The 18,191-nt window shown below is 44.0% G+C and overlaps 1 protein-coding gene across 2 annotated transcripts; it reads left to right on the top strand.

Moving 5' to 3' along the window:
* The first annotated feature begins 475 nt into the window (after positions 1-475).
* Positions 476-18,191, top strand: Gpr19 (G protein-coupled receptor 19). Of its 2 annotated transcripts, none has more exons than XM_028781052.1 (2): positions 476-702; positions 16,815-18,191. In XM_028781052.1, exon 2 carries the CDS (start codon positions 16,837-16,839, stop codon positions 18,082-18,084), a length of 1,248 nt encoding a protein of 415 aa, XP_028636885.1. In that variant the 5' UTR covers positions 476-702; positions 16,815-16,836; the 3' UTR covers positions 18,085-18,191. The 2 variants fall into 2 exon arrangements, with proteins under 2 accessions (XP_028636885.1, XP_028636886.1); XM_028781053.1 differs by having other exon boundaries at positions 16,854-18,140.

Genomic DNA, 18,191 nt, shown 5'->3' on the forward strand with positions numbered 1-18,191 from the left:
AAGATCAGGGGAAAGCTTCAACAAATATTTTTATTTACCTGAAGCAGACAGATGGCTTTAAGGACCGCAATGCTGTCCGTGGTGCTGAACACTGCATCGACCAGATGTGCTCTAAGGGTGCCCCCAAGATAGATTAAGGAACACACCCGGATGCTGATAATAGAAAGGGGTTGAGGAATTGGAAAGAAGGCATGATTTTCTTCCCCTCTGAAGCAACCCTGAAAGCGCAGGATAAAATGACCAGATTGAAAAAAGAAAGTGAGGACAGCCGGAGGTCTGTGTGGCTGAGACTTTCCCTTTTCATATGGAGATGTTCTGATCAGAGCCAATCAGGTCAGAGAGTTCTGCTGCTTTGCTCCTGAAAAGAGGAGTGGGGGAAGGGAGAGAAAAGATGGCCACATTTCCCCCTCAAGCCACATGATCCGTTTCCCATGTGACACATTCCAGAGCCCTGGAAAGGAGAAGGGAGGGGCGTTGAGAGAGTGGGGCTGGGGGTGGGAAGGTTTAGCAGTGAGCCTTCACAGCGTCATCTTCTCTCTCTACCAGGAAGCAGGCTGAGGGCTGAGGGAAGGCAGAGGAGAGAGATGAATGTGTTCCAAAGGTTGCCTGGTGGCTCATGGCATCCTCCAAAGTCCTGTCTGCGAGCTGTTCCTGACCAAGAAGACCCATGGAGCCTGCCTCTGAAATCAAGTCCCGATGAAGGTATGTATGTGCTGTGCTCCTCTCTCACAGCTGAGATGTGGCTCACAGGGACAATACCAGCTCTTTCTCCTATTTTTTTTTCCAGGAAATTGGAGATTTTTGTCCTGGCTTAGATGCTTGTTAGGGGTGTTAGATTTGTTACAGGTCCAGAAAAGATGTCTAGGTAGTTCTGTAAAATAAATACTTCTCCATAGTAAGGTCCTATTGAGGAAAACAAAATTGCTTGAAAATCGTGTGTAGTAATTGGTAATAAAACCATAAACTCATTGGTGAAAGGATCTCTCCCTGTTTAATCCTGGAAGGGGGAGGATCATTACTCAGAAGGAGCTAGATTTCATTGTCACTATAAGAAAATCCTGTCTCATCTCTTTGAGCTGCTGTTCTGTGCCCGTGTTCCCAGAGGTTACTGGCTGTAGCTCAGGGAGCCCGAGTGGGCAGTCCTGCCATTCCTTTGTGCTCCTAGCTCATCCTTCTTCTGATGTCTCCAGTACCAAGAGCACTGATGATTGTCCCGTGCTCTGCCTCAGGACACTAGACTGCCACAGAATTCCACATGTTATGGAGAGCCTTAGGGGGGGCTCTCACAGGATCTGCCAATTTTAAAAGGCTACAGTCTGCCATACACTCACCTTGGTTCCTTCAAGCATTTCTACTCAGGTCAAAGAGAAAGAAGAGCTAGCGAATTCACATTGAATTTCATTTAATAGGTACTTGAAAAAGTTCTTGGTGTGTGCAAGCAATCATTCCAAGCATGTAAGTAATCATACAGACTGTAATTGAGAGATAAACTCAGGCATAGAGAAGTTCAGCAACTATTCTAGGGTAACTTAGGTAGCACGTAATAGAACAAGAATTGAATCCCAAGACTCTGAATCTTAAAGTCCTTGTTTTTAATCACTGAGCTGAATTGCTTGCCTGCTTGTGTTATCTCAAATGATGTCTATAGTCTGTTGGGCTACAAATTTTGTTCAGCTGACGCTACTAGATTGAGTCAGCTTGCCTGGCTAAAACAGATCCCCAGTGAAATCTATATTTAATTTTGAATTATCCCAATAGTCATGTTCTGTACCCCAAATAACCCAGTAAGTAATTGCCTGTTCTTTCCCTCTTGTGCTACATAGATATCTAGTAGTAAAACACGGTGTTACTATGGTGATCACTGATGTCTAAAGGAAAAAGATAAATCTGGAATTATGTTATGGTGGACTTTTAAATCAAACCTAGAAATATTCTCCCATTCTTGGAACCCAGTAATAAGCCCGCCTTAGGCATCTGATTTTCAAATTAATATATCAAGACAGGTGTGATGGCTCATGCCTGTAATCCTAGGCCCTAGGAAGGAAGAGTGCCACATATTAGAAGTCTACCTTGACTTCAGAGTCAGTCTCCAAAAGAGACTTAAAAATTATGGATATTAACTATGATGCCTGACTGAGTTTGCTGTCTTAAAACAATATGCTTTTAAAACAAAGATCTCTTTGCAAATTATTTTAGGATTTTTTTTTGTTTGTTTTTTGATTTTGGTTTTTTTTGAGACATGATTTCTCTGTGTAGCCCTGGCTGTTCTGGAACTCACACCATAGACCAAGCCGGCCTTGAACTCAGAGATCCACTTGTCTTTATCTCCTGAGTGCTGGGATTAAAGGTGTTTGTCACCACACACCAGCCTTATTTTAGGTTTTTAAGGGTAAAAGAATTTACTAATACTTTTAAATAAAGTTAGGGATTTCTGGGGCTTGGGAGATGGCTCAGTGTATAAAGTGTTTGGCAGGTATGAGAATCTGAGTTTGAATATTCAGCACTGAAGTTACAAAAAATTGTATGTGGCTATGTGCACCTGTAATCTCAGCAGTGGGAGGCAGAAGCAGGAGGGTCTCTAGGGCTTGTCAAGCTTTACCTCTGGGTTGCACAGGCATGAACACACACAAACACACACCCACATACATAGGAGTCTCTTGAGATAAAGAATTTTCTTACCATGAGTGGTAGAACAATGCCTACGATCCCAGGTGAGGACTGAGTAGTTAAAGTAAGAGGACCACCAAGAGTTCAAGGGTAGCCTGGGCTACAGAGTGAGCCTCTGTCTTAAAAAAAAAAAAAAAAAAAAAAAAGATCCGGGCAGTGGTGGCGCACGCCTTTAATCCCAGCACTTGGGAGGCAGAGGCAGGTGTATTTCTGAGTTCGAGGCCAGCCTGGTCTACAGAGTGAGTTCCAGGACAGCCAGGGCTCCACAGAGAAACCCTGTCTCGAAAAAACCAAAACCAAAACCAAAACCAAACAAACAAACAAAAAGAAAGGTAAAAGATCTTTCTACTTGATCCTGTGTGGGTTTCCTTCTGGCCTTTGATGGTAGAAGGTGCTGATTTCGTTCCTACAGGCTGTGTAGAACTGAAAGAGGTGCTAGGTCTAAAATATAAAGTGGAAAGACTTGCACACTTTTTCTTCCAAAACATTCCATTTTGGACCTTTGAGATCCTAAGTGTCATTCTCTGGGTAGTTCATCACAGAGCACTTTGAATAGTGGTTGTGTCCTCTGGGATATCCACGTTTCTCTAGGACAGCTAACCTGAAATGTGGACTAGCGAGTGGCACGCTCTCAGGACACATGTGGGAGTGTGCCATGGGAAGACTCAAGACTCCTAGTAGAATTCTACTGCAGCCAGTTTTGGGGCCTGTGCCTATTTTATTTGTTTATCTGGTTAGTTTGCTTTTGAGACAGGATTTCATGTAGCCTAGGTTGACTTTAACTTGCCATGTAGTTGGCACGGGCCTTGAGCTGATCCTGTTTCCCCTTCCCAGCCCTGGGATTACAGGCATCCATCAGCATGCCCAGTTCTGAGTCTATTTTATCTGCATATGTTTTAGTGAAGCAGCACATATGCAGTAAGAATTTGGCAGCCACCAAAGTATGCTTGGAGTTTATGTACACTAGCTAGGCCCATCGTGAACCAGAGCTCAGTGGTATCTATAAATTCTTCACTGCTCCTCCTCGTAGTTTCATTTGTACCTAAGATGAAGTCCTCGTAGTATTTTGTGGAAAGGTAAACCGGGACAACCCCAACAGTCTTTCCCTTTCCTCAGATGTTTGTCTAACACTTCCTGCCATTAAACCGCTCATGTCAGGTTGAGTTGAGCATCTCCAGTGCTCTGCTCCATGCATTCTTTTATCTAGTCTGTCTGGCACCCACTTCCCAGAACACTGTCCACAGAATCACAGAACTGAGTAGACCTTTCCCTAAGGACCTTTGAGATCCTAAGTGTCAACTCAAGCTTGAGCCCAAAATGTGGCAGTTAGAACCCACATGAAAAACTGTCTCAAGCGTTTTCCCTCTGCAACACTGGTCAAACCAGGCCTCACGTGTGCTGGTGAACTGCATTCCCAGCCCTGCCAGGGCACTTTTGAAAGCTTGCTTAGCATTTGAATTCAAGTTTGCAAGCTAACTGTGATTAAACTAGTCACCCTCAGGATCAGATACATAATACAGCCTTTATTATTTTTCTATCTAATTAAATCATTACAGAAAGGAAGACAAAGCTTAAGAGTAAAGTGACCACAAAGTAAAGAGCCTCCTTCCCTCCAATGTCACCTGCTAGGTTTGGCACAGAGCACAGACAGCAGCCTGTTGGAAGGGCAGTTATGCAGCTTACGACTGCATATAGACAGGCCAGCTTGGCTGTGGGACCCAGCAGGGCTTTCTACCTGCCCTCTTGCCTCTGAGAGGAGTGACCCACTGAACTCAATGAACAGAAGGTGGAAGAGAAAGTAGAGAGTCATTGCCTTGAGGAGAGCCCCTGACAGTGTGGTTTGGAGGGTCTATGAGGAGGTGGACAGCAAACCTGGGTGCAGAATCTGAGGAAGCAATAGCTAGGTCTCATCCATAAGATGTAGCTGCATCTCTCCCTGGGGTGTTTCTATCAAAGGGGCAACGATAGAGCCAAGGGCCAGAGTGTAGGTGGTGTATCTTTCATGAGCTACGGCAAAAGGTGGAATGAAATGGAGGTGTGTTCTCTAAGGAGATAGGTTAAGAGCATAAGGAAAGTTGCTGTCATGATTTTATTTCCTGTTTGTAGTCACTTTCCCTTGACAGAAACTTTAAAGAGGCATCTCCTGGAACCTTCATGCAAAAGACTCCCCCAGACACTTGGCAGCTGTCATAGCAACTCTGTGATATACATTATCAGCCCTGTTTTCCAATGAGGAAACTGCAGTTCAGAGACATTAACTAATTTGTCTAAAATCACTACAAGTAGCCAGCATTAAACTAGTTCCCTTGGATCCTAGTATATTGCCAGTAATGTTCTTTCTTCCTGGCTTTAAAAAGAATGTATTTGCGTATCAGACTAATAAAAATATGGTTCTCAAAAATTGGAGAACTAGGGTCTGGAGAGATGGCTTGGTGATTGAGAGCACTACCTGCTCTTCCACAGGACCCAGGTTCAATTCCCAGCACTCATGGTGGCTTAAAACCATCTATAACTCCAGTTTCATGAGATATGATACCTTTTCTGCACACTCAGAGTGACCAGGCATGAAAGTAATGCACAGGCATACATGCTGGCAAAATTCCATAATTTTTTTAAAAAATAAATGGGAATAAGTAGAGTATTAAGAAAATCTGTTAAATACTCATGCATTTCTTACTCGTTTTCAATTTATATCACTAAAAGTAGATATTTGTTGAGATCTTGCTTTGTTCTAGATATTGTTTTTGGCTCCTTTCTTTGTTGTTATTTTTTTAAGTGTGTGTGTGTGTGTGTGTGCATGTGTGTGTAACCTGGAGCTAGAGATGAACTCCGTATCCTTCTGTCTCTGCCTCCCAAGTGCTGTAATTATGGGCATGCAGCACACGCCTAGCTTAGCCCCTTTCTCATATACTTCATCCCGACTACAAATCAGGTTGTTACTCTCATCATTTTAGTGATGAGAACAGTAAGCACAGAGATAATTAACTTGCCAGAGGCCACACAGATTGGGAGTTGAAACCCAGAAAGGCTACCTCTGGAGGGTTTCTCACCACAGTTAGCATCTGGGGCAGATAATTCTTTGATACTCATTATAGAATGTTTATTAACATCCTTGGATTCTGTTTACTAGATACCAGTAACATTTGAACCCAGTGTCTGTAGACACTGCCGTATGTCTCCTGGGAGGTAAAGTTTCCACCTAAGAACCACTAGTTTTGTGCCCCAGCACTCATGCCCTGGCCTCCATAACCTCTTCATATGTAAAATCCACATAGCCTGTAAGGTGGCTCACTGGGCCCCAGACAGTAGAAGGAACAAACAAACTTTTTTTTTTTTAAAGATTTATTTATTTATTTCATGTATGTGAGTATACTGTCGCTATCTTCAGACACACCAGAAAAGGGCATCGGATCCCATTACAGATGGTTGTGAGCCACCATGTGGTTGGTGGGAATTGAACTCAGGACCATTGGAAGAGCAGTCAGTGCTCTTAACCACTGAGCCATCTCACCAGCCCTAACAAACAAACTGTTGTAAAAGCTAGGCTTAGATGCACTCTTGTAATCTCAGGATTTGAGAGGTAGAGGCAGAAGGATTAGGAGTTTAGGGTCATCCATGACTACATTTCAAATTCGAGGCCAGCATGAACTATGAACCCTTGTCTCCATACACAAGAGACAAAAATTTAAAAAATAACAAAATAGAGGAGCTTGGGGGTCTCAGTCAAATCAAGCACTTGCTTTGCGAGCAGGAGGACCTGAGTCCCTCCCTAGCACCCGTGTAATGCTGGCATTGCTAAGAATGCTGGGATCGTGGATGGAATGTCGGCGCTAGAGAGGTAGAGACACGAGGGCCTTGCTGGCCAGCCATTTTAGCTTCATCAGTGAGCTTCGGATCAATGATGGCACTGTCACAAAGGAATTAGACAGCATTCCTGAGAAAGACACCTGAGATTGTCCTGCCTCCATACACACATGCAAACATGTACACATATGTGTCCACATAAGAAATAGAGTACATACAGCAAAAAAGAAGAGAACAGGAAATAGGAGGGAAAAGACGATTTTGGAGCTCCTTCTTTCTGAGTGTGTCAGATGGATGAAGGCGGGGCAGTGTGCTAGTGCTGCCTGTAGTGGACAAGGGTCAGATGCCCTCCAGAGCTGTCTTCACTTTAGTACTTCCCTTTGGTGCACCGCAGGGGTCTCTGTTGCCATAGTTAGCTTTGTATGGGCAGCTGTTCCCACCTTCCCAAGAGTCTCCTGTGGTGGCTTTTGTTCTCGCTGTCAGGTGTAGGGGAGGCGTCCACAGCACTGAGAGCTGTAGAGGCAGACCTGTCTTCATACTCAAGACATCTAACATTCATCACCCTCCTGTAGGGGTGTAGCTGTGCACAGGACATACCGGAGCTGCAGGGTTCCCAGACTCAATAGTCAGTCCGTAAGCTGACCTATAGACTGAGCTTGGACTCAGGTCTACCAAATACAAAGTGATTCTTGACTGATGAGGTCAGCACCTGTTCAGGGGAGCTGTCTCCTCTTGTAGGGCCCACCACCCAAGCATGTCCTCGTGCGCCCCAGCCGTCCTGGTCTTCACATTCGCATCCCTGGGATGTCGCATATCTGGGGGGAGTGGCAGGTTGGTTCCTGCTTCTTACCTTGACTGTCAGTCCTCAGGTCCTTGGGCAGCTCTGTTCTTTTTGCTGCCCTTCACAACCTTGGTGAACTCCCATGCGTTTCCTCTTTGCAGTCAGTTTTATCCCAACTCTTCTGCACACACCGCAGTGCAGCCTCTAGTCCTCTACCTCCCCTACAAGTCTAGCAGAGCCTTGTAATTCGAAGGGCTCTCTTTTTTTTTCCGTTTTCTTTTTTTAAAGATTATTTTATTTTTCTTTCTGTCTCTATGTATGTGTTTGCACAAGCAGGTGGCCAGAAGATGGCGTCTGATTTCCTGTAGCTAGAGTTACAGGTAGTTGTGAACTGCCAGACGTGGGTCCTGAGAACAGAACTCTGGCCTGCAAGAACAGCAGGCGTGTAGCGAGCGTTCTTTAACTGCTGAGCCATCATCTCCCCAGTCCCCATCCATGCGTCTGACTTTGCCTCTTTCTGTATTATCAGCGCATCCCTTCTTAACTGGTTAACTTTTTGTTGTTGTAATAAAACCTTCCGATCAAAAGTAGTTTAGGGGAAAAAGGGTTTAATTCAACTTACAGGTTAGAGTCCGTCACAGAGGGAAGTCAGGGCAGGAGCTCCAGCAAAAACCTGAGTGAGAAAGACTGCTTACCGCTAGCTGGCTGACCCCTGCTTGTTACCCAGCTTTCTCATACAGCCCAGGACGTCCTGACCAAGGAATCCGGCCTCCCACAGAGGACTGGGCCCCCACCTCCATGAATAATCAAGACAGTCCCACAGTCATGCCCACAGGCCAATCTGATCTGGGCATTCTCTTCATTTGAAACTGCTTTCTGAGGCTGTGTCAACTTTACAGAGTTAACTAGGATGCCATCCAGAAGTTCTTGCCAGTCCCAGTATCCTCAGGCGTTCCCTGGTTCCTTCGAGAAGTTTCAGTTTCAGGTCTAGCATTCAAACTTTCATCCATTTTAGTTGTTTTTTATACCTGACAAGAAATGGGAATTTAATTTCATCCTTTTTCTTACAGATAATTCTGTTTTTCTAGCACTGTTTACTGAAAAGACAGTCTCTTCTGCTATGTGTCCTGAGCACCTTTGTAAACAGTCAGTTGGGTTTAGTTATATAGTTTCCTTGTAGGCATGTGTGTGTTTAATGCTTCATTTCAGTTTTTATTACACTTATTTTGGGGTGTTGCTGTGCGTGCCATGGCAGGAATATGGAAGGATTCTGTTGGTTCTCTCCTTCTACTCTGGGTTCCAGGGATGGAACTCGGGTTATCAGGCGTGGCAGCAAATGCCTTTACCTGTAGAACATCTAACCCGGTCCTTCTGCCCCCACACCTTCCCTCCGTGTGTATGTGTGTGTGCGCCCGCACATGTGTGTGATAATGCCAGTGCCATACTGACTTGATTAATACAACTTAGCTTTGGCTACTTGGGGACTTTTGTGATTTGATATAAATTTTGTTTTTTTTCCCTAACTTTATAAAGCATATCATTGGTATTTTGATAGAGGTTGTGTTGAATCTGTAGATCACTTTGAGTATAATGGACATATAGCAGGACTGATTCTTCCTATCTGTGAACGCAAAGTATATTTCCTTTCCTTTTCCCCTTTCTTTTCTTCCTCCCGTCATCCCTCCTTCTGTCCTTCTCTTTGTGCTTCCTAATCTCTTTCCATTTCTTTGACCAGTATTTTACAGTTTTCAGTGTAGCAGTCTTTCACATCTTTGATTACATTTATTCCTGGGTAATGCTTTGCAGCCATTATAACTGAGTTTGCTTTCTTGAATTCTAGATTAGATAATTTGCTAATGGCGTGTATAATGTGATTGGGCTTTTCTGTGTTGATTTTGAAGCCTGTAGTTTTGCTGAATTGGCTCGTTGGCTCAAATAGTTTTCAGGGAAATTTAATTTTTCTTCGCGTAAGAAAGAGCATATTGTCAGCACACTGACAGCTTGGCTTGCTCTTTGCTGCCTTGGTACGTTCTTGTTCTTCCTTCTGCTTGGGACTTTCATATTTCACTAAATAAAAGTGCTGGAAACGGGCACTCTTACCTTGTTTTAGATTTTAGAGAAGGTGTTTCAGCCTTTCCCCACTTTGAAGTGTTTACTGTTGGCTCATTGTGCTTGGCTGTTACTGTGTTGTGATGTGTTTTTTCAGTTCCTTATTTGTTGAAAGTTTTTAAGTAATTAAGCAAGATTCAACTTTGTTACTATAGTCAATTATTCAATTATTCTTATTACAGTCTCTCTATTCTGTTTATTTTATTTAGTATCTTCTTACAGTGTAGCCTAGGCTATCCTATAACTCACTATGTAGCCTAGGCTGGCCTGCAACTCACAATGTAGTTCAGACTGGCCTGTAATTCACTATGTAGTCTAGGCTGGCCTGTAAATATTACTCAGAACTCACTATGTAGCTCAGGCTAACCAATGTAGTTCAAACTGGCCTGTAACTCACTGTGTTGCCTGGGCTGGCCTGCAGCTTCCTGTGTTGTCTGGACTGGCCTGTAAGTCACTAGAGAGTTGTTGGTGATCTCAGATCTACAGTCCTCCTGTTTCACCTTTTTTTTCTAGTACTAAGAGGCAACGACTAACATCCTAGCACTTGGGAGAGGGAGGCAGGAGGATTAGAAGCTCAGGGATATGTGAGATCCTGTCTAAACCAACCAACCAACCAACCAACCAACCAAAAAAACAGAAAAAGAAGAAATTTAAACAAATTTCTTTCTTGAGCCATTAGTAGTTCAAGAATAAGTTAGTCTATATATTTATATAGTTTACAAAGTTTTTGTTATTGATTTCTAGTTTTATTACAGTATATATTAAAATATTCTCAATATGATTTCAGGTATGTTTGTCTGTCACGTGTTGAGACTGTTTTCCCGTTTCTATCATATTGCATGTCTATCCTGGAGAGTGTTGCATGCGCTGGCTGGAAGTTTTATGCGCTTGTTGAATGGGATGCTCCATAGATGTCTGAGGCCCCTTGGGTTGTAGAGCCATCAAGTTCTGTTCTTTTCTTACTGATTTTATATCTGGAGGACCTGCCCAATCCAAGTCACCAGTGTTTACTATGTCGGAGTCAGCCGCCCCGACCCCACCCCCTCTCTCTTTCTCTCTCTCTCTCATTCCCTTGCTCTGTCTCACTCTCTCCATATGCATTTCTTTCTTTCTTTATTTTGGCAGAGTCTCACTGGGCAGCCCTGCCTGGCTTGGCCTGGAACTCACTATGTAGATCTAGATGGCCTCTAATTTACAGAGCTCCATCTGCTTCTGACTCCCAAGTGCTGGGATTAAAGGCATGTACCACCATGCCCATTTTAAACGTTAAAGTGGAAAAAGATTTGCATAAGATCTTAGATTCAATCCCTAGAAAATTAGTCAATTAACTCTTTATCTCAGAATGCCCACAAATTATTCTATGGTTAGTTCCTGGGCCCTCATGGGTGAATCATGATTACCTGAGTATTTTCACCCATCCCCTAGACTCTTGAGTATGCTAAGAAAACCCTGCATAGCTGCTATATCATCAGCCAAGTTCTTTGTCGTTGTTGTTTCCTATAAGTTCTGCTTAGCAGTTTTTACTTATTGTTTTGGAGGAGGTGGTATTCATGCTTCATGGCCCACATGTGAAGGCAGAGGACTTTTTGGAGTTGGTTCTCTCCCCTTTACTTCAGTCCTGGCAATGGAACTCAAGTATCAGACTTTCAAGTAAAACACTAACCTGCTAAGCCACATTGCTGCACGCCTGCCCCAGTTCCCAAAAGTTGTTCCTGCTTGTTCCTATGAGTGGGCTGCACATGGAAAGGTTAGCTCTCCGTCCTTGTCTTCATGCTCTGGCATGGTTTTTACTTTGTCATTATGGTTCAGACAGGCCTGTGTGACTATGGATGCTGCTGTCTCAGCACTAAGTCTGGGTTTACTCAAGTCCATGGTCTTTACGTTGCCACGGTTTTGGCACTAGAGGGCGATCCAAGGTCAGGGCTGCCTGAAATACACAGTTGGTGTATTGTTCATCATGAGACACCTAAGTAAGGATGGTCCTTCTCTCGGTGTTTGGGGTGGAGGGGATGTCTACATACCTCATCCTGAGTCCCTGGCCTAGGGTCCAACACTGTGGAGTTTGGCTGAGCTCTGGGCAAAGTGCTATCCCTCAGGCTCCTGTAATCAGTAACGCTGCAACACTGCCCAGCCTGCCAAAACCAGTGTATCACAGTATACACCACATTCGTTTTCACTAAAACCATGGACTTCGGTGCTTGAATAGGCCCTAGAGGTCAGGACTGTTAAAAAAAAAAAAAGTGCTCTTTAAAAAGGAGTTAGATTATAGCCAGGTAGTAGATGGCAGTGGCTCATGCCTTTAACTCCAGCAATCGGGAGACAGAGGTAGATGGATATTTAAGTGTGAGGCCAGCCTGGTCTACAGAGCGAGTTCCAGGACAGCCAGCGCTGCAGAGAAACCCCATCTCAAAAAACCTAAACAAACAAAAGAATAAATTTTAACAAAGTATTTATGTCTTTAAACTTTAAAAATGTTTATCATTGTGTGATGTATGGGAGTGTGCATTCCATTGTGTACATGTGGAAGTCAGAGGACAACTCCTAGGAGCTGTTTCTCTCTTCATATGGGCTCTGAGAATCTACCTCAGCTTCTCAGGCTTGCATGGTGAGTGCCCACTGACAGCCACTGGTCTTTTCTATGTCCTTTGAGACAGAGTCTGAAACTTGTTTATTGGCCTGAAACTTGCTACATAGACCAGGCTGGCCTTCCACTCTCAGTGGTCCTCCTAAGTGCTGGGATTACAGGCTTGTGATACCACGGCTGTGGCCGACCTTGACTCTAAAAGAATGATGTTGTAGTTCTGAGAGAGCCTGGAGGGATGCAAGCTTTCCTGGCCTCCTAAAATCATGTCAAACATGCAGACCTTGTCTGATATTTTAGAGTATCCATGGTAGTTAGTTTTGATTATCACAAGTGATTAAAAAACAAATATTGTCCATTCATAGGTCTTTGAAACCATATTACGTATCATGTACTGTAGTGATCACATTAACATTCATCTCATAGTTCTGGACTTGTTTAGGATAAATGGCTTTTGTGAATGGTCTCGGGTACCACCTTTTTTTTTTTTAATTAGATAACTCACTGAGTCCAATTTGTGTTGCCTGTATATGCATAGTCTGGGGCCGTGCAGTAGCATGTTCATCCTACCAGGGATCTCACCCCACAGAAAGCCAACTGCCTCCCTTAGTCACCATCAACTGTCAGTAGCTCCTCACCTACGGGAGGCTCTTTTCCCTTGTGAGACAGGCTAGTGATAGCATCTAGCTGAGGAGATTCCACATAGGCCATCCTTGACTACAAGAAGCATTAACTGTGGGTGATGTATGCTGTCAGAGTACCACTGTAATTGAATTACTGCTATTTTCTCAAATAACTGTAGGTCCCATAGTCTATATTACTAGTCTATAGAAAACATTTTAAACTAAAGTATGTAAAAACTAGCATTCTGAAAACTCTAAGATTGGATTTTCTTTTTAAAAAGAACTACTAGATTAAAATTTTTAAATAAATCTCAGATATAAGAATGAATTTCCTATGAAGTAAGAATGTTTACGAATATTTGTAATAAAATTTATATATTTTTTAGGAAGAAAAAAATCAATTGTTAGGATTTTTTATGTATGTGTATATGTATGGCATGTGTATGTGTGTGGTATATGTGCATGTGTATCACATGTGTGTGTGTCTGTGTGTGTGTGTGTGTGTGTGTGTCTGTGTGTGTGCGTGTGCATGCACACAGAGGCCAGAGGTTGGCATTAGGTCTTCCTCTGGTCACTCTTTGAGACAGGATTTCTCACTGAAGCAGGTTTGCTTAGTCCAGCTGACCAGTTTGTCCTGGGAATCCCCAGTGTCTGCCTCCTAAGTGCTGGAGTTACAGCCTGTGCCCACTGAGCTTTTATGTGGGTTCTGAAGATCCAGAACTCCTGCTTGATACTAAATATGGTTGGCACTTTATCCACTGAGCATTTTCTATAGACCCCTTACTAGAGTTTTAAACCTTCTAGGTGTGATGTTGTGTGCATATAGAAGCTAACTAACTAGCCATTGCTCAGCTTAGCTGGGATCATCCCTCCACAGGACACAACGTTCATCAAGTGTGCTCCTCCAGTATTTTGTTTTTCTTTTGACAAGGTCTTACTATGCAGCTCTGGCTGGCCTTGATCTCATAGAGATCCACTTGCCTCAAAGCAAGGACGTGTACTATCATGACCAACAACCCCTCTATTCTTTGTGGTCCTTTTCTTCATCTCATTAGCTTCCAGTCTTTTCTCTCCACCACGTATGAGTTACAAAAAGTTAAATGTGTAACTTACACAAATATGATGAACATGAAAGATTTATTCACTTACTATTGAAGGAGACATTGAGATAAGGGTGTGTCCAAGAGCATTTGAAGGAACACAGGTTTAGAGGCAGTAAAAAAATGTTAGGGGCCTGGAGAGATGGCTCAGAGGTTAAGAGCACTGGCTGCACTTCTGGAGGTCCTGAGTTCAATTCCTAGCAATTCCATACGGTGGCTCATAACCATTTATAATGAGATCTGGTGCCCTCTTCTGGTCCACAGGCGTACATGCAGGCAGAATGTTGTATACATAATAAATAAATCTTAAAAAAAAAAAAAGCTAGCATTTAAACATTGTGAACTGGTTAGACACAGAACTTGTTAATTTCCTATAAGGCAGCAAGTGTCTACCTAACCTTTGGGATTATTTGTTGAGGTAGACAGGAATATTCAAGTTAACATATAACTTCACAGTGTTATATTGAGTAGTCTGGCACTACTCAGATGGTAATAGCAAAATCAAGCATGGGTTTATTTTGTTTTCCAGAATCCATTTAAGGATGTCGCAGGGTAGGTAGCTCAGTGTAGAACATTCATTTGCCCAGTGTACACTAGGGCCTAGGTTCAGCCCCCAGCATGGGAGTGGAGAATGTCCTAGCAGAACAACAAAGATACGTTGTACCTTTTTTTATCTGTCACTTCTAAAATTACTATGTTTAGGTAACTCTAGATGTAGTTATTAATTAAACAGCCATTTTTATTTCAGAAGTGTTCTCTGAAGGACATTTATTTCCAAGGTAACAAAAGCGGTTGAGAACTTGTACTCTGGCTCTCCAGATGGGAAGGTAGCAGGCTCAGGGGTAGACCTGTCTGAGGTCTCTTTGGTTCCTTTCCTCTGCCTTAGTGTAGCAGTGGAGCTGAGTGACTTCAGTGTCACCTGCCCTCTCTTCTCAGCACTTGTCTTTCCCTCTATTCCTGTGTCTCCAGTGACCCCGCCCTGAGGACCCTTGATCTTCTGTCTACCCCCCTGAAGTCTAGCAGGGCCATGGGTGGGAGGAGTTTAAGTTCTCTGTCCTTATGCTGCAATTTAGTTAATACTCAGTAAGTAATTACTAATGCAGAGTACTACAGTTAGACTCCATGGAGCACGGAAAACGGCTAACACCTCCTCCAGGACCCATAATTCAATAGGGAAGACAAAAACATGGAAAGCCATCTGAAGTTCTGTTTCTTAATCACAGCTGAACATTAGGGTCACCTGGGGAACTCTTGAAACACCCTGATGCCCTCTGTGTTCCAGACTCATTAAATTAGAATCCCAGGGCTGAGGGATAGCACCCAGGCATCTGTGTATTTAGAGGTCTCTGGGAAATTCTAGTGTATTGCTAAACTAGAGCAAAACAAACTTGGAAAACGTACAAACATAAAAGGATTATGTGCTGAATCAACAGGGCACTACAGCCATTCTGGACAGGCTAATCCACTACCGCATTTCCGCCCACGAATGCAGAAAATATGACCTCTCATTGCAAGTATGGGAAAGTCTTAGGTCAGTTTGATTGCAGAGCATTTAGAAAACATATACTTTGGGGGCTGGGAAGATGGCTCAGTCAGTAAAGTACTAACCATGCAAGCATGAGAACCTAACTTGGTCTCCATTTAAAAAGCTGGACACTGCTGAATGGTTATCTTCATGGTGCAGAGCAGAGACAGGAGGACCCTTAGGAGGTGCTAGCTAGCAAGTGTAAGACCCTGTGTCAAAAATACAGTGGAGGGAGGGGCTGAAGAGGTGGTTCAGTGGTTAGAAGCATTTGTTGTTAATGAAGATGCCCTAGCTTTGGTCCCCAGTATCCATGTCATGATTTATAACTGCCTGTAACTCCAGTTCTAAGGATCTGACACCTGACTGCTGAAGACAGCAGGTATGCACACAGTGCATATACATACAGGTAGAGAATAGTCAAGCATATAAAATATATGTAAAAATAAAAAGCTAAAGTAGTGTGTGGATGTTACAGCTTATGTTGCCTCCTTCAAACCATACCTCCTAAAGTATTCCATGTGTCTGTGTGTGTGATGTGCACTTATCTGTGTGTGGACATCAGAGCTCTCTTCCTTACTCTCCTCTGTTTACTTCTTACATAAATATGGGCATGGTAACATCCATAACTACTGAGTGCGTAGAGAATCAAGTTCCAGGCCAGCCAGGGTGACATAATCAAAAAAGTTATGTTTTCTTACCAGTGCACAAGTCCTAATATTGACAAGAACCACCAAGCTCAGTGTCAAATAAGGTGGGTAGTGGTTTTACCACTCGTAAGTGGGTGATAACCCCAAAGGACTTTAAGTCGGTCACAGAGATGCCTGCACACTCACGTTTTACCGCAGTACAACTCACTACAGCCAAGATACGAAATCAGCGTAGATGTCTGTCAGCGGATGAATAAGAACAATGTCACGCGCACGCACATGAGCACACACACACACACACACGCACATATGCACACGCACATCCACAGTAGACTCTTACACAGCACGAGGAATGAAATGATACCACTTACAGGAAAGCGGATGGAAGCAGAGAACCTAGTAACAAAACAACTCGGGCAGACAACTCTCACTTGCTTCCTCTCATCTCTGGAGCTTAGATTTTGAATAGTTACATAAAATCATTGATGTATGCATATGTGTGTAGGTGTGTATACATGTGTGTAGGTGTGTATACATGTGTGTAGGTGTGTATACATGTGTGTAGGTGCACATACATGTGTGTCGGTGTGTATACATGTGTGTAGGTGTGTATACATGTGTGTAGGTGCACATACATGTGTGTCGGTGTGTATACATGTGTGTAGGTGTGTATACATGTATGTAGGTGTGTATACACATGTGTAGGTGTGTATACACGTGTGTAGGTGTGAGAGAGACATGAAGTAGAAGCAGGATTTTCTGGGAGCAGACAGGCTAGCAGGAGAGGGGAGAGGGATGCTCTGGGGGTGAGTGTGGAAAAGCACATGGCTCAGTGAATGAGAATGGCTCAGTGAAACCCAGCAGTAGACATAGTGCTCTATGTCCCTGTGACTGTTGTGACAAGGAGTGTCCTGTTAGGAAGCAGCTTACTTTGACACCGCCTTAACAGGAGGCCTCGTTCTTCTTGTCTTATCTAGAACTAAGAGGGAGAGAGTGACTATGGTCTTTGCTCACAGAATGGAGAACGACCAGCCATCTGTGGTGACTGCTACCCTGCTGGTGCCCCTTCAGAACCGCAGCTGCGTGGAAGCAGCCGAGGCCCTGCTACCCCATGGCCTGATGGAACTGCATGAGCAGCACAGCTGGATGAGCAACAGGACAAGCCTTCAGTACGAGCTGAACCCTGGAGAGGTGGCCACAGCCAGCATCTTCTTCGGCGCTTTGTGGTTGTTCTCTATCTTTGGCAACTCCCTGGTGTGTCTGGTCATCCACCGGAGCCGGAGGACTCAGTCCACCACCAACTACTTTGTGGTCTCCATGGCATGCGCTGACCTTCTCATCAGTGTGGCCAGCACACCCTTTGTTGTGCTGCAGTTCACCACCGGGAGGTGGACCCTTGGTAGCGCCATGTGCAAGGTGGTCCGCTACTTCCAGTATCTCACCCCGGGTGTCCAGATCTATGTGCTGCTCTCCATCTGCATAGACCGCTTCTACACCATCGTCTACCCACTGAGCTTCAAGGTGTCCCGAGAAAAGGCCAAGAAGATGATTGCAGCCTCCTGGATCTTGGATGCAGCCTTTGTGACGCCTGTCTTCTTTTTCTACGGCTCGAACTGGGACAGCCACTGTAACTACTTCTTCCCTCCCTCCTGGGAGGGAACTGCCTATACTGTTATCCACTTCCTGGTGGGCTTTGTGATTCCCTCCATCCTCATAATCCTGTTTTACCAGAAAGTCATAAAGTATATCTGGAGAATAGGCACCGACGGGCGGACCCTGAGGAGGACGATGAACATTGTCCCCAGGACAAAGGTGAAAACGGTCAAGATGTTTCTCCTCTTGAACCTGGTGTTCCTGTTCTCCTGGCTGCCTTTCCATGTGGCCCAGCTCTGGCATCCGCATGAGCAAGACTACAAGAAGAGCTCCCTTGTCTTCACGGCAGTCACATGGGTATCCTTCAGCTCTTCAGCCTCAAAACCCACTCTATACTCTATTTATAATGCCAATTTTCGGAGAGGGATGAAAGAGACTTTCTGCATGTCCTCAATGAAGTGTTACCGCAGCAATGCCTACACCATCACGACAAGCTCAAGGATGGCCAAAAGAAACTATGTGGGCATTTCGGAAATCCCTCCCGTGAGCAGGACGATAACCAAAGACTCCATCTATGACTCATTTGACCGTGAGGCCAGGGAGAAGAAACTTGCCTGGCCCATCAACTCAAACCCACCAAACACTTTTGTCTAATTTCTAAGAATTCTTTCACTGTTATGTGCCAGAGATTAAAAAGCTTTAACTATAAAGAGAGAATTGATTTACTTAGCTTTCACTAAGCTTCCATTTTGTGAAATGTA

Source organism: Grammomys surdaster, unplaced genomic scaffold, assembly GCF_004785775.1.
Source record: "Grammomys surdaster isolate TR1022 unplaced genomic scaffold, NIH_TR_1.0 373, whole genome shotgun sequence".
NCBI lineage: Eukaryota > Metazoa > Chordata > Mammalia > Rodentia > Muridae > Grammomys > Grammomys surdaster.

Coding starts and splice junctions, on each gene's coding strand:
- Gpr19 (XM_028781052.1), top strand. CDS start 16,837: ATGGTCTTTGCTCACAGAATGGAGAACGACCAGCCATCTGTGGTGACT.